Genomic DNA, 16,513 nt, shown 5'->3' with positions numbered 1-16,513 from the left:
CAAAATTCTGCTGGGGACCAGTCCACAGGCATGCAACTGGGAAGTCACAAAAAAAGAGGAAATTCAAATCTTTCCAAGACTTTGTACACTGTTTTTCTATTTTCAATGGCACACATGGGAAGTGAAAAAAGAGGAAATCAGCTGATCCGAGGAAAAGTTGCATGCCTGAGTCCAGAGCAATCATACATTACATGACACTATGGCCGGTGACCTGCTTTCCAGGGCTTTGCAGCGCCCTACATGTATGTTCAGGTGATGAACGAAGTCTCAAAGAGAAAAAATAAGCATCATTTCCCAGAAAAAAAAAACTTAACAATTTTTCAACACAATATTATTTGCCATCATGAGATCCCATGCCGGCAATCTGATTGCAGGTTTTACGATACATGTAGTACTCCGTGGCACAATACAGGCAATTTCCCATCAGCTCCCAAGTGTAAAATTTCATCCGAACGTAGATCATTAGTCTTGATTCAAGCTCGGAGAGGGAAAACTAGACCGGGGTCACAGATACATGAACAACTGTCTCAGGCTACATCAGGAAAGACCATTTTCATAATGCGGCCATCTTGATTCTTTCCCCTTTAAATCAACGCAACCAAAGCGAGGCTGGAAAAAAAATAGTCTGGTTCCTTTTTGCATACAAAACGTTATCATTCAGGAATGTGTGTTTACAGCCAGCAATAGCCAGGTCGTTTCGATGCGGCATCGGTCTTGGCTGCATTTTCTGCTCGAGACAGTTGGGCATCACTTATTCATGAGATTGTTATCTTCCTTTCATTTTCGTTTTTTTCTTGAAGATGGTGTCTTGAGGGGTAGCAGGTGGCCGATGAGATGAAGGCTGGAGATATTTTACACTTACTGGCGGCTACGGAGTTGTGGGATTTTGGGAGAGAGGGGTTCATACGAAGGGGAATTGTTGATGGTTTGAGATATTTCAGGATTGACTTGTGATGGGATTTGGCTCGGCGTTTTGGACTTGTTGGAGGACAGCAGTTTGGACTTGAGTTTTGTGATGTTTATCTGGATATTGTGATAAACTAATAGTCTCCAATAATGACAACTGTTCTTTTTGACGTGTGGAATGAATGCGTTATATTGTTGAGTTTTCTTAATGCTCACGTGCAATTGAGACAGGAGAAAGCTGAGCAACCTTACAGAACTAACTGCTTGTTGCTAATGTGGTGGTTGAGAGATACACACTGAATAGTTATCCTTCCATTCCTAAGATTTACTTGGTTTACATGCTTGCAAACTTCACCAACTTTTATCGCTGCGGTTGCATAAACTTTCTCAGTTTTCCTACTTCAGTCAGTCTTTTCAGTTCTCACGTTTACTTTAGATCTGTTCGTGTTTTACTAGCTTGCTTTACTCACCTTCTTTTTTGTTTGCTTAAAAAGTTGTGCCGCTTACATCTGATTGCATTTGCAGTCAGTCTTATCAGTTCTGATCACTTTCGACTCTGTGTAACCACGCTGTCAAAAGTTTGCCAATGCATCGAAATCTTACGATACCTTTCTTTTTCCCCCCCTTTTTTTTTTACTCGAATGAAAGGTCAGTTCTCGGCCCGGAAAAAAACTGATGATGATCTGCAATCGAGTGCTGGATTTTCTACACCTAAAACCGCTCTTAATTGGTTGATTTCTGAACCCGATTAGGAATCAGTCGAGCGATCAGGTCAGACGGCGTTGCAAAGGCCACCTGAGGTTTTGATCTCGAGAGAAGATTTGAAAGAGCAATTTTTTTTTGGGCAATTTGAAGGGCTTGAAACGTATCAGAGATCAGTTGGCTGGGGTTGTTCTTATCACAGTTTTAAATGGCTAACAATTCAGAGCAACAAGATTAAAAGGTTATGTGGGGTCAGTTTGGAACGATTCTAAGCAAAATTTGGTTTTAAAATCACTATTATTCAAAGTTGAGGAAAGTTCACATGAGCGGCTATTTTGATGTGACATAGGGCATAGTTTGGTTATGATGCATTGGATGTGGTCACTGTCCACATTTGTCCAAAACAAATGGTTATGATATTTATCAATCTGTATCTCCTGGCATTTGAGGTTTTTGTATGAGGACCGCCCGGATTCAACTTTTTCATTTAGAGTTTCCATCAGGAAATTTGAGTTGAATTGAATTTTGTGGTAAAGAATGATGGTTTCCCTGAATACAATTTGCGATTATTTTATAAAGTTTGACATATGCATGAAAGAGAAAATTGCGCTCAGGAGTGAATATTTGCATCTGGTAGCATTCCAGGAATTTTACAGGACAGATGTTCTTTAATTGTATTTTTTTTTAGGGGGGTGGGAGGGGAGAGAGCACTGGATATGGACTGAAGGTTTTCAAAAATGTCAAACTTAACATAATTGTTGTACAAATTCATTCATTGGAACTGTGAATTTCGAACTGTGACTGTCTTCAACCAGGAAAGGTATGCCATTGACGGTACATATTTTATTTTAGATCCATTGAGGTGACAAACAGGTCGTAAAACTAGGAATTTTTTCTTTAAAAGGTTTCTGTGTGGTCTGTTTGTAGACCAAAGAACTCAGATTCACAACAAACCGGCTGGAAAAATTCCCGGCGATGGTTTTATAAATCAACTTCAAAGGCTGAGTAACCGAGGCAGAAAAGCCCCTTAACGGGATCGTCCCTTTGAGGATTGAGTAAGTAAGAAAGACACTCCTAAAAGGCTTAAATAATAATCCTCCTCAGAAATTTTGCCAAATCATATAATGAAATATTACCGTGGGCCCGAAATGCTTCGCACGCCTTTAATTGATCAATTAGGTATGGTGTTGCGCTCAGCGACAATGAAATAGGAAGTATTGCTTACAACTTTTTTTTTTCCCAAGCCACGCAGAAAGAGAATTGTACTTTTTTTCAATAAGTACGTTGATCTTTGGGTGAACTTTTTTTCATGTGTGTTTCCACTGGGGGACTGGGACTGTGAAAGTATCTGGGATAAATGTAAAACTATCCACCCCTTTTTGTGGCCAGTTCTTTTATGGAATTTTCTGACTCATGGTCACTGGAGTTGTTCTGAATGGGGCAATCAAGTAAGCCTGATGCCAACATTTGAAAGGCAAGTACTGATCAATAATCAATAATCATTACAACCGCATGATTACAACTTGAGCCCACTGTAGTTTTTAGATCTAGCAGATGGGGGTCTTGTGCTACAAAGACATTTGGTAAATGGCGTTAATTTGAGCTAGGATCAGTACTGGGACATTATCAAGTCAAAATAATGATATCCCAAACCAGCTCACTATAATCTATTAACAGAGAAACAGACACTACACCAACAATTTATTATTTCCCTCCACATAATTTTCCTAAGATGCACTCAGGAATAAATTGTGTTTCCACACTGGGGAAACAAGTACCATTCTGTCAATAATTTAAAACTTCAAGTGGGACCTCAACAAATATTTTTTAACTGACCAGTCCAGTCACAAGTAAATCAAGTCCAGTAACAAGTCAACCACAAGTCCAGTAAAAAGTAACAGGGTATGAACAACAGCAGGGCATGCCTTTGTCACAGTTGATTTGAAAATTTGTGACTTGATGTTGGACTCTATGACTCGTGATGGACTTGTGAGGACTTGTTGGAAAGGACTTGTGGGAGTTGACTTGCGAGGACTTGTGAGGACTTGTGAGGACTTGTGAGGGACTTGTGAGGGACTTGTAAGAGACTTGTAAGTAATTGCGAGGACTTGTGAGGACTTGTGACGGACTTGTGAGGTCTTGTGTAGACTTGTGAGGTCTTATGTGAACTTGTGAAGACTTTTGAGGACTTGTGAGGACTCGTGATGGACTTTTGGAGACTTGTGAGGACTCATGTTGGACGTGTGAGGACTTGCGTGGACTTGTGAGGACTTGTGAGGTCATTTTGAGTGAGGTCGTGTGAGCACTTGTAAGGACTTATGAGGACCTGTGAGGTCTTGTGTGGACTTGTGCTGGACTTGAATACAACACTGACCCAGGGAGGGCTGGAAGGAAGAGAAAATAATAATTGTAAGACTTACTGCTGACAGAGGGAGACTAGGTGATCGTCTGTTGTGTGCGTGGGAAGGCCTCGTATGTACAGATTGGTCTTACTCAGCTTGTCGTTGCCGTAACTACTCTGTGAGGACTGGGAGTGGGGGGAATGTTGCTGACTGGAAGAGCCTGAGCTACCCGCCGAGCCCGTGTTACTGGCTGGGCTGGGTGGAGGCATTGTTCTGACTGGTGGGTACGTCTGAGGTAAAGAAAACGAGAGAAAAGCGAGAGAATTAGTTATAAGTTTCACAAGCTTTGTTTAAAGGGAATATACAACATTTGCAAACATACCAAGTTTTTGCGAAATACCTTAATAGGATGTTAGTGAATGACAGTCTAAAGCATCCTGTAAAATTATGGCACCTGGTGTACTGACATTTTCAAGAAAAGTGGTATTTTTGTATCAATTTCCAACGCTGATCGGCCGATCAGCGTTGGAAACAACTGGCTTTTTTTCAAATACTGGCCCCAATTGACCATTGCACTTGTTTGCAATCGATTACAAACCTATGAACGGGTACGAGCCAGCTAGACTGGTTCCCTGACCTTACAATTCCCCAATGATGTAAACTGCTCTGTTTCTTCTTATATGGAGTCAGGGAACCAGACTACAGGAAAATGATCGTTTTTCTTGGTTTTTATAGCATTTTCGAACCCAAAACCTCCAAAAAGTCAGTGTAACTATATTTGCTTTATATTTCCAACCCCCCAATTCCATCCATTTCTGAAAATTACAGCAAAAGCAAATGATGTATATTCCCTTTAAGTGCTCTGCAAGGACAGGGAGTGGTGGGATGTTGCTGGGTAGGTCTGTGGTAAGAATGGGATATAAGGAGAAAAAAAATGAAGAAATCATTTATAAGTTTCTGAAGTTTTCACAGTTGGATTTTGTAAGCTCTGTAAACTCATTGCTATCCTAGAGATTAAGAACAAAATTCAGAAGCTTGTACGGGTGGGACTCGAACCGAGATCTCCTGCTTACTAGTGCAGAGGACTTAACACATAACCACAAAGCGTGCTGGGGTCAACTGGCCGATTCCAATTCTGGTTTTCCACGCTCACAAGTGGCATATAAAAAAAACCAAATGGCGAAGCATTCATACACAATTTAAGAAACAAATATCACTCCATCTTACTGTGTTGAGATAACTTGAGAACGTAAATAATATGAATATTAAGGTCTACAAGGTACAGTGTGTACATGCCATACAATAAGAAACTTCCATGTTTTATCTGAACATATCATACTATCAGTACATTCCATATTTTGTCTGCACATACACGTATGTCACAAAGTACAGTCTCAAGTTGTAAATACAGATGAGTGAGATGACCCAGACATTAATTGAACTGCTTTGAAAATTTCCAATTACCTCATCCTCAACTCACAAATGAACAATATAATTATAATTTACTAAGGCCATTTTTTCTTTCTTCAAAAATTCCGACCAGTCAAACAGTCCCTTGTTCGTGCCATCAATTCGCACACCAGCATACATGTATCCAATCTACCTGCATATCTGCCCAAGCTTACATAACCACTCACTAGACAAGACCACCCGGCAAACTTAACTGCTCCTCCCCAAGGAAAATATGCAGTAATTTGCCCCTGACAGGCCAAGAAGCTAATTAAGCGTAATTGTTAGTTGTGACTATGCTGGTAGGGGTCCTTACTGCTCCTTCCTTCTACTGAAAAAAAGTATAACAAATTGGAGCTACCTAAATGGAATCCCTGATAACAGTACTTATAATTATCAGAAGACAGTTGAGAGTGGGCATCGTTATTCACCACAGACTGTCAGATCCACCCTACAGAATCCATGTTCCAACAAGATGCTTCTCTGGTGTGATGTTCAGATAATCAGTAAGCAACATGGTCCACTTTTGATGAAGCTGTGTGAATCGGCCAGCTTCATAATTTGCTGGTTTGTTGATTTCTGTTTCCGGAAAACCACCTTGAGAAACAGGTTTCACTTTCAAAAATGACACATCATACTCAAAATGACGAGAAGAAGGGGGGAGGGGCCAATACGAAATCTCCAACCACTTTCTGCTCTCCTCCCACTTTCTGCATTCCAGGAGTTCAGCAGGACTGTGAATGCAGGTAGCAAAGACACGTTCAGTTCAGAGCTTTCAACCAAAAAATATAGAAGTTCACTAACTGTAGTGGCCTAAAATATGAAATCCAGTAAAAGTCTTCGGGAAAAGATTCTGTTTCAGTTGAAACGTCAGGCCATCTAACCCTACTTGTAACAGAATACAGTTCAACCAAGCAAATACAAATCTAGCTAGAAACCAAAACTTTTTGACCCAATTCTTTCAATTCAAAACTGAAGTAGAGTTTTTGGTTGTTTTTCTTTCTTTCTTTTTTGATGCATAGCTTTCTGACTCATTTCTCAACAAGAAATTCCTCAGAATTTCTCAACCACATGACAAAAGAACAACACAAATTTTCTGTTCCTCGAAGTCCACCAAACAGAAAGGTTCTCACCCCCAAAAAGCCCAACACAGACCCACAGACCACTTCCTCCCAAAATGAGACTTCACAGCCCCTTTAAGTTCAGAGTTCACTCACATTCCTATCCTATCTGGTTGAAGTCCCAGGCCCCCATGGGAGATTGTGTGATCTTTACTGCACTGTCACCTTTACTAGTCAAATTTTACGATCAGGCATATCTGGGCTTGTGGGTCTTTATTATCAAAAACAGGTATCTGTGGGGCCCGGTCGTAAATTTACATTTTTCGCTCCTTCAAACAAGCTTTTACCTATGCTTTTACCCATTAAACTCCGCCTTATTTCGTGGCTTGTGCTGACAAGAGTAGAATCTCTTTCTTACTGTACATAGTGTACAGTAAAATATACTGTGGTAGCAGTAAAGTGTAAATTTTCCACTGGTTTCGGCTAAACATGCATAACATCACTATACCATGGCTATACTTTAAAGTGGAAAAGGTGCATGCCTGTGTTGCTCCAGATGACTTCAGATGTCTCAGGTAAAATTGGAATGGGCACAAAGTACAAAGTTGGACCACAGGGGATCAAAAAATATTCAAATGGGTCGAACCCAAAGATTTGGACATAAATTTATGGGGAAGGGACCCCCTAGGTTTTGATTTATTTATATTCAAGCACCATAATGGTGTTTTATGGCAGACCCCATACTTCATTTGGGCCCTTGTTTACATTCCTATCTTAAGAGCTACATAAGCTGTTGATACTAGGGAAGGGGTACAGCAAAAACTATACCCCAGGATAACAGGGTCAATATTATCAGAAATAAAAAGCCCATTATGGACTGGAGGTATTTAATCCATGATCCATGCAAGGTTTCTGTAGTCTAGGTCAATATTTTAAAAGCACCATCTAAGAGATAAAACACTTGTAAAAGTGAGCACTGGGAATGTGTAATTAGCAGAGATGATTTTTGTTTTATCTTGTGGGTCTGGGGGGTCTGGCAACCAGTATTTATACAGACACATTAGCTGTAAATTTACGACACCCCATGAACATTCCTCACACTGCAAAAACCTAGTGGCCCATGCACATGGGTGGCCTGAACAGAAGCATTTCTGTAAAACTGTTTTAGATTTTTGAATAATGAAGATTTTTTCAACAGGAGAGTAAAATTATACAAAACCCCCAGAACTTTTATCCTCAAGTTGGTCATTTTTTGAGACTATATTGCTGGACAAACTGTGACGAAGGATTCATCAAAACCATTTCGTACAAAACTACAATACTACATGAAGATAATTGTTTAAAAATCAAGTTCGATTCTTGCTAGATCAAAAAAAAATTGAGCTCTGTTTTTTTTACGTCCCAATTAATGTTAGTCCTCCCAAAGTTTCTCCCAAATTCCAAAACTGAAATATTTCTCCTCTCCAACAGTACTTTTATTCAACAGGATTACTTTTGAGTAAGACTTATGCTTCTGCTTCGTACTGCAACTATCTCCCCGCAGGGATATCTAAATTTGCAGGTAACTTATAGAACATATAACATACGTTTTTCGCTATGTTGTATTCGTCAACTGTGTTTAACTATACAACAGCCATTGAAATTGTGGGCACGTGTGGTCTAGCGGTGGAGCACAGGATTCATGATCGTGAGGTTGTGGGTTCGAGCCCCGCCGTGGCCATGCGTATTGTGCCCTTGAGTAAGGTGCTTTACCTCAATTACTCCTCTCAACCCAAGTGTTAAATGGGTACCAGCATTATTCAATGCTGGGAAGGTAACAGACTCGCTGTGGAGGAGGTGTGGTGATTCCCCCACAGCAGCATATGAGTCTGGCCCAATTGCAAGCAATAGAAAGAGAGAAGGGCACTCCATTCCTGTTAACACAGGTTCGTCCCTCTTTTTTAGCCTATGAAATAGACTTAGGGCAGCCAAGAGAGAGCTATACATGTAGCTTTTTGGACGCAAATTCTTCATAAATTCAGAAGATCACACATCACCTCTAGCAATAGGATTATCCTTTTCTTTTCAAAGGCTACACTACAGCTCTTCATGACTACAGCTTTCAACACAGGCTCTAAAAACTCACGTCAATAATTATTTTTTTCCCCCTGGCAGCCCATCTGCCGCACTTATGCAATTAGCCAGTTTGCAGGTAGATGATCTTGAGGGTGTCAATTTACAATTTTCGTCGGATTAATTTACGAGTTGGAACTAAAATGAAAACGAGCTGACCTGGCCTTGTCTTTAAGTCGTTGCATCGTTAAGGGCGAGTTAATCTACCGGTATCACTATCAGTCAGCTGATGATGCATCAAAGAAATTTTTTAATGTGAAGTCAACTAAAAAAAATTTAAGTTAATTGTAGTAGCCCTTGGTTCTGACTCTTAAGTTGCAACACTCGAAGCCGTCAACTTAAAAAACACCTTGATTTTCAAGTCATAAATCGAGGGATCCCTAAAGTTTAATTTCATGGTTCGCAGGCCCTCATCCAGGGACGTAATTTATTATACCCTGAACGAGAAAGTTAATTTTTTTTTCTTGTCAGGGCAAAGCCTTAGTTAGTTTGGGAGATCAAATTCATGCATCAATATGGTGGCTCAAAAAGGGGCTAAGGTAAGAAAAGTTTGAGGGTAGAATATATAAGTAAAGTGAAGGATCAATAGTGGGTTGTCGCAGCGGTACTTTCCTTGCCTTCCACCGCTGTGACCCGGGTTCGATTCCTGCCCTGGCCACATGTGGATTGGGTTTTCAGTCCCTACCTGATTCCGTGGGTTTCCCCCAGAATATTCATCTGGGGTTTTCCTCCCACCTTCAAAACTGTAATTTCTTCTCATTGTCTCCTCTCTACAGGTTTCATCAGACTTGCGAGATACAGTGCCTGGGGCGCTTTTAGGAATCCTTGGTTACATTACCAGAAATATACAAACAATAAAGAATCATTTTCATCCAAAGAAAACAATGCTCACCGATCCTCAATGCCAAAATTGAAGAAAATCCTCGTTTCCCAAGATGGCTTCTCATACAAACTTACTGCACACTCCTTACAGCATGGAAAGTGATTCCCTTAAAACTCAGGCTGAGCTACAGTTATCTGGCTGTGGCTAGCTGTAACATACATGTCTCTGAGAAATGGCTTCCATAGGTGCATGTGTAATTGTAGGCCGTAGCCTTTAATTTACAAAGTGCCTGAAAATCACCAACAATGACTCAATGGGAATGACCTACATGCAGCCTAGCCAGATGGGGAAGACACCCAAGAATATTGACTTTTTTTTAACCCTAATCACAAGCCTCGCATAATAAACCGAACGTTGTACCGCAGTTATCGACGAATTCAATCCAACGTATTGACGGCCTCCAACTGGATAGATAGAGTACGGTCAACTACTACTGTAGGAATAGATAGACGGAGTTTGGGTGTTGGGTCAGGTATGCAATGATATTGATATTAACTGTCCATATGGGCTGTCCATAAAGAAACATCTGCACAAGATGTGTAAATTATGTGTATTATTACCATACACTGTTACAATTAATTGACAGAGTTAACAGCTGTACTGACTTGCTCTATTCAATGCTCCACCAAATAATACTTTTTAGAGAAACTTAAACCTCGACTTTTTCAATAAAAAATTGACGGTTTTGCAAAGAAAGCATGTACTCAGACAACATGTCAAAAAAGTTCAAATCATACTATATTTTAAACACTTTGACAAAAAGTCCCCCATTTTTTGCAATTATCTTTACAAGTTTTGTGAGTGCATGAACCTTGCTATGCAGGTTTACATAATTTTACACTTGTACTTGTAGATTAGTTTTTGTATATTTTCCTTTGAAAATAAGAAAGAGGAAAATTTCAGAGAAAATGCCTTCCTCTCTGTGATTTTCAAAAGCAGTTCCAATTTTAAGCCTGTTTTTATTTATCCCAAAAAAAAACCTGACCAAATTTCTATTGTGGAGCACTTTCTGGGGTCTAAAAAGAACAACTAAACAATTCAATTAACAAATACAACTGTCAAAAGAAGTGTTTTTAAGTAAAGAGACAAGAGTGAATATAAAGAGGAATCATACATGATACACCAGGTAGGCTTGTTGGTGCGGGTTGTTATATCCCGAGAGGACGTAAGCAGGTTGTCCGCTGGTCTTCATGATCCACAAATTTTGTTTTTAGCGACTCCACAAAGCGTTGACTTAAAACAACACTTGGTTGAACTCCTCAGACTGAAGACAGATATAGCTCCACACGTGTGGGACGGTCGACTTTGCAAAGTCAATCAGAGAACACCTGGCTGCATCCGCTGATGGAGAGTTCAGCGGTGTAGGATTCGTATAGTTCCCAACGATGCTGCTTGCAGTTCAGAGCTACGAGTTGACAAATCAAATCTGTTCACCTGGCCGCAGATCTGAAAGTATTATTCAGTGGTCGAAGTGGCCACACATTACTGGCGATTGTTGTCCACCGCGATCACAGCATTCCACAATCTCTATTCAATCCCCGTTGAATTCAATCAACGCAGCGCCTCTTGCGTTGTCCCGGCACCAGGCTCAAGTATTAGAAAAAGCCAAACCACTGGACATGCACACAATACTCTGAATAGAGAGCTGGGCACAAGGGGAGAAAGTTTAAGCCGTCACCCTGAATGCCTGTCAGTAGCTGTGGGAGCTTGTTGTAGTTGTAGAGAGTAGATGCCACAAAGTGGGATGGGCTACTGGGTCTCCGGTGCCACGCAGGGCCAATGGGTTTTGTTGGTAAACGCCCCTGAGCTATGTGTGCCCATAAGGGGTGCAAACTGGGTGACGCTTCAATGGTCCCTGCTCTGTGTGTATGTGTACAGGGCTCACACAATAAACACAAGACTGTTTGGTATGCCAGCTATGCTGTACAGCAAGAGTGTAAGCACTCTGCATGGGCTGCAGTGACACTAATGACAGGTTTAGTCAGTGTGTGGTATGCACGGGCTACCCAGCTGTTCAATATGAGGATCCTGAGTGTATTGGAATACGTGACAGCTCTGATGCACACACTGATACACACAGGCTTGACTAATTGGCACAGTGGTTGGCTAACGCACTCACTGCATAATGTAATGATGTTGGTTTGGGTCGGTGGTGTGCTAGTAGTATACAATGTAATAATGACATGCGCCGGGATATTATCGGAATCAAATTGTGTTTTGATTAACAACTGCCGAGGCGCTTTTCTTTGAGGCGGGACTGAAGGAACACTTCCGCTTGTGCGGGCCAGGCACGGGGACACTTCAGAGGCAAAACTGTGAAGGAGGGGGGGGGGGAGGAGAGAGAGCTCTGGGTTGGAACAGAAGGAACAAGGAAATAAAACAGATATAGGATAAGGAAATAACTATCGGCCAAGAGTGGCAACAGAACAGGATCTCACATTCATTTCTGGATTCTCGTTCCAAACCAAGATAATCATGAGCCAATCATTTAAATCAAAACTTGACTTTTATTTGGGGGTTTTAAAATTACATCCTTCTGCACAGTTTCACTGTACGAACTACATCTTCACTGTGATGGGACGTGAAAAAGGAACCTCCAAACTACAACTCCAGCATCCAAACCATCTTTACTATCAATTCTTCCTTAAACCCTAACAATCCTGATTCCTCCAATTTAATATATTTTTTTTCACACACTGTTGGTATTATGGTTTAAATTTATAAATGTTAATTTTTTTATGAACTGTTCGTCTTTAGTACTTAGAGCCATGGGAGACCACAAGATTCCAATACATGGATGACCCTAAATAACTCAGAAAAAATGGTCAACTGAAATAACTGACCATGAAATTGGAGCAAAAACAATTCTCAAAACATTTTTGGCAAGATTGGATAACTCAGTGTCTCAAAACAGTACCATCACAGCCAAACCTAGAACTGTTCAAGATTGTTCATTCTCTAGACAACGACAGTTCTGACAAACCACCCTTTATCATTCTCAAGTTTGAATTGAAACCTTTAAATGAGCTTCAAACCTTCCTTGGTATTTTTAAATTGATCTTTCTGGGTCATAAAATACTGGGACACTCCCTTCACTTTCTTTCTTGGCATTCTTGACCCTGGGGCAGCCCAAGAATGCCATCACGTCCGCCATTTGGGAAAGAGCTGAGTGTTTTGCGACGCCTCAACCTCACACTATAGATTGCGTCATCTGATTGGTCCAGGTACCGGTAAGTTCAGTGACTGATTTCAGGGCTTGCCATTGGTTGACATGTGGGCTAGGGATAGTGAAAGGAGTTATATCATTGGGTGACTGAATCTAGTCTGGTCTGTGATTGGTCAAAATTTCGGGGGGGGGGGAAATCTCTGCATGATTTTATTGGTTGGTGGGTTTTCAAGTAGGTGATTTCAACGCTTATTTTAGTTGATCAGAGAAAACAACATTCTGACAAATTCAGAAGTTTGTAAGTCAGAAACTGATTGGGATGAAAGTTGACTCACCTTAACCAACCCACTGATTTGCCTGACCAATTACATTGCTCCATTTATATCTGACAAACCAATGACTGTTCTAAGGGAGCCACTGATTGGTCACAAGTTCAAAATGCCCCCTCTCCTTTACCGAATGAGTGTAACATTTTGCACTGGACTTGATGAAAAGTTCTCCAACTTGCAATTTCTTTGGTAATAGTCCAGCTTTGATTTTAAGGTGTTAAATACATCACTTTGGACCCCCCATTGGAACTCTGAAACACGGATGTAATTATCTCTTTCCAGGTGACCTCCTTGGAGTGATTGATCTCAAGTCTGCTGAGGGAGGCGGCAAATATCACCAGATTTAGGCATTCCGTTGGAATGCAATTTGACATGTTCTCAACCACCACTGTTAACAGGTAATTGCAACAGATCTGCCAAGGATGTTGTGTTGAGACAAGAGAGGAATGTTGAGAATCGTTCAAGAAATGCAAAGGGCGCCAAGAATACCCTCAAGGAATTCTGATTATCTTGGTGTTACATTCACAAATTGAAAGTAGCTTGGGTTCGTTTATAAAGCTTAAAAGTTCAATTCTCATAGATTACAATTTTTTTCACTGGTATTTTGCACAGTCGTGTACCAATTAGCAGTTGCTTGTGGACACGCAATGAGATGCTTAATATACATAATTTTCCTCACTAATAAATGTTCAGCAAAAATGGTCACCAGTCACAATTTTGTGTGACACATTTTGTTACTTGTTTCAAGCTGATATTTTTTTCCAGCTTTGAAATTTGTTAACTATAAGCATAATTATATGTTAAAAAAAGACTGACATCAGGCTCGGATTCTCTCTGTTGTGGGAGCTGAAAAGCACTACACAATAGATGCTGCACGCTACAGACTCAGCTAATGACATGCATCAATGGATGAATTGGGAGCTATTAACGAACCCCCTCCCACTGCAGGCTCCGAGCCACGCCCACACTTGTACACCAACATGAATAAAAAACCAATCCAAAATGCTCAGGAATCTATTATTCAATTTGGAAGGCGGCAAAGACAGAGAAATCCCCAGCAGGTTTACTCTAAAGAGCTTTCCGCAGTTTCCTGGCCAGCTTAATCCTCTCTGCCATCCAATTCACCAAACTCAATCCGTCCCCCTATTCTTTATTAACAAAAAAAAAAAATCGCAGCCTCTTCAAAAGTGACTTTCTCCCCTGACAAAACAGAAGTGGTTACACAATGCGAGATCCCTTCTCTTGCTCTCTGTCCAGTGAGTACGTCAAAAGACAGGTTTCTTCTGTTCCCTGGGTCCTTTTGTTTCCCTTTTTGCAAAGAGAGTGGAGGGGCTTTGTCGGAGACTAGAAGAAAGAGAGCTTTTTTTGGAGGGGGAGGCTTAAACAATCCAACTTGTTTTGTGTTGGGGAGACAAGAGGGGGAGCTCCAGGGGAACTAGAGTGGGGGAGTGTGGACTCTGAAGACAAGTGAATCGTAAGCAAAGCACGACAGCCAGTAGGCCGACAACCGAAGGAATGAATAGCTGTGATTTACTGAGTCAGAAAATAGAATGCACAACAGACTTCTTTAAGCTTTTAATACTGTTTGGAAACCGGGGTGGCCTCCACAGTGCAGGCGCTTGCAGTTATATTTCAAGCTCATTAAAAATTTACAACATGAAGTCGAGAACCACATACTGAACTACAGAGAAAGGATTGAACCTCAAACACAGTGATGTTTTCTCTGAGTAATGTTAGTCTGTCTGCTCATAGCTGGATCATTCTCACTTTATTTTTTTCCTGTCCCTGTCACATCTGATATCTATGATTTTCTTTTACATTTTTGATACTCTTCTTCAAGCAGTTGTCTTCCGAGAGTGATCTACCCAACAAATAAATCAAATCGCTTGAAGTCATTCTTCATGATACTTGAATGGCAATTGGCAACTTACAGAGTTCCAATGCAACAGGAAAAATGTCACACTTTGGACCTTGAATTAATCATAAGATCCAGATATCAATGTGTGTTTCCTATTTTCTAAGTTTCTTTAGGTATTAAAGTGGAGCCTTGACACTATTCTTCCATAGAACTCGAGGCCTCAAAAGGGAGGTGTTTTGTTTTTGTTTTTAAATACAGCACTAAAATTCAACAACAATTTCTAACAAGGATCATCTTGTAAATCAATTGTTGACCTGCTTGTCTGTGACGCATTCGAGAAATTTGCAAAAAATAAAAAACTGTTTCCAGAAATTTTACCAAATCGTTGACCAATATGCATTCCACAGTTGCCAAAATGACTTGGGATGTCGCTGGTTGCCACCACACTAAATGGTTTCTGAGCAATCGGGATTAGTGGAAAAAAACTGATGACCAAATGCTTCCAGGAATGATATGGACATTAACTTCATTTGGATGACTCAAAGAACGACGAGCAAGTGACAGTATTTTCCAGGAATCAACAGGGATTACAGAAACAAATCCTGAATTTGGTACACCTATTATTTTACCCACTTCAATTGGGCATATGAGGGAAAAACTGGATTTATTTTTAACATTCAGTTCATTTTTCCTTCATGTATTTCTTTTTAAAAAAAATCACTTTCTAGAAATAATGAGTCTTTCTTAAATGAACCCACTTCTTGTGTTATTAAACATATAGGTAATTCTAGCATTATAAAAGGAAGTCTAATGTTCATGACAGAGCCAATTAACCATGATATCCAATGAATGATTCAGAGAAATGATCCAAAACTCCTAGTCTGTAATCTCCTTGACCATTACAAGATGGTGAATGTATACTAGCATAAGACTCGAAGGAAAAAAATTCAGGTTTATTCACTGAGCTCTTAAAAAACTCTGTCATATACATTACATAACGCTGGAATTTCCCATGCATTATTTTAAACAAAGAAAAAAAACCGAAAAAAATTAGATTCTTTAAATTTGAACTCATATTAATTTGTAGTTTGAAATTCTACCATATTCCTTTGGTAGACCCTTAAAAGATGTCCAAGGGAAAGCATGCGTAACGGGAAAACAATGAAAAATCCAGAATTATTATCCAACAAAGACCATACAGAACTCAGTGAAATCCCTTTGAATATTAAGGGGGAAAATGACTGAAAGTACACAAGAAAAATATTGTTTTTCTGATACTTCTATTTTTGAGTCAATGGTAAAATTTGAGCCGGCATTGGTCAGGGGAAAGAAGATCTCTGCAATATGACACCACCGGTAATCAGTAACTGAAGAAGAAGAGGGAGAACTCTACGGGGAAAATTATGTTGAGGCTGTTTAATAATGTATGATATGTGCCAACAGCAGACTGTGTGCTACATGTAGAGTCTGTTTTTAATACGTTTCTGGGGGAGTGTGGCCAAGTGGTTAGGGTTCATGACTCATGATCAGAGGGTCAGGGGTTCGAATCCAGCTGCCGGTCATATCTTGTGTCCTTGGGCAAGCCACTTCACCCCCACTTGCCTCTCTCCACCCAGGAGGAGTATAAATGGGCACCGGCATTAGCTGGGAGTAACCTGCGATGGACTGGCATCCCATCCAGGGGGAATAGAAATATTCTCAGTCA

General features: G+C 40.4%; 1 protein-coding gene across 4 annotated transcripts in view; it reads right to left on the bottom strand.

The window, feature by feature from the left end:
- The window catches only part of LOC119719172 (RNA-binding motif, single-stranded-interacting protein 1-like), a 56,300-nt gene extending 44,862 nt beyond the window's left edge, over positions 1-11,438 (bottom strand). For 3 of the 4 annotated variants that reach the window (XM_038188517.1, XM_038188520.1, XM_038188518.1), the window contains exons 1-2: positions 10,570-11,438; positions 4,029-4,240 (exon numbers count right to left, since the gene is read on the bottom strand). In XM_038188517.1, coding sequence (XP_038044445.1) covers positions 4,029-4,240; positions 10,570-10,647 — 290 coding nt within the window. In that variant the 5' untranslated portion in view covers positions 10,648-11,438. The remainder of the gene's footprint in view (positions 1-4,028; positions 4,241-10,569) is intronic. The other variant, XM_038188519.1, reaches the window with a different exon arrangement.
- Positions 11,439-16,513: the final 5,075 nt, after the last annotated feature.

The sequence above is a fragment of the Patiria miniata genome, unplaced genomic scaffold, assembly GCF_015706575.1.
Source record: "Patiria miniata isolate m_02_andy unplaced genomic scaffold, ASM1570657v1 HiC_scaffold_8, whole genome shotgun sequence".
Classification (NCBI taxonomy): Eukaryota; Metazoa; Echinodermata; class Asteroidea; order Valvatida; family Asterinidae; genus Patiria; species Patiria miniata.
This window is presented reverse-complemented; position numbering and strand designations above follow the sequence as displayed.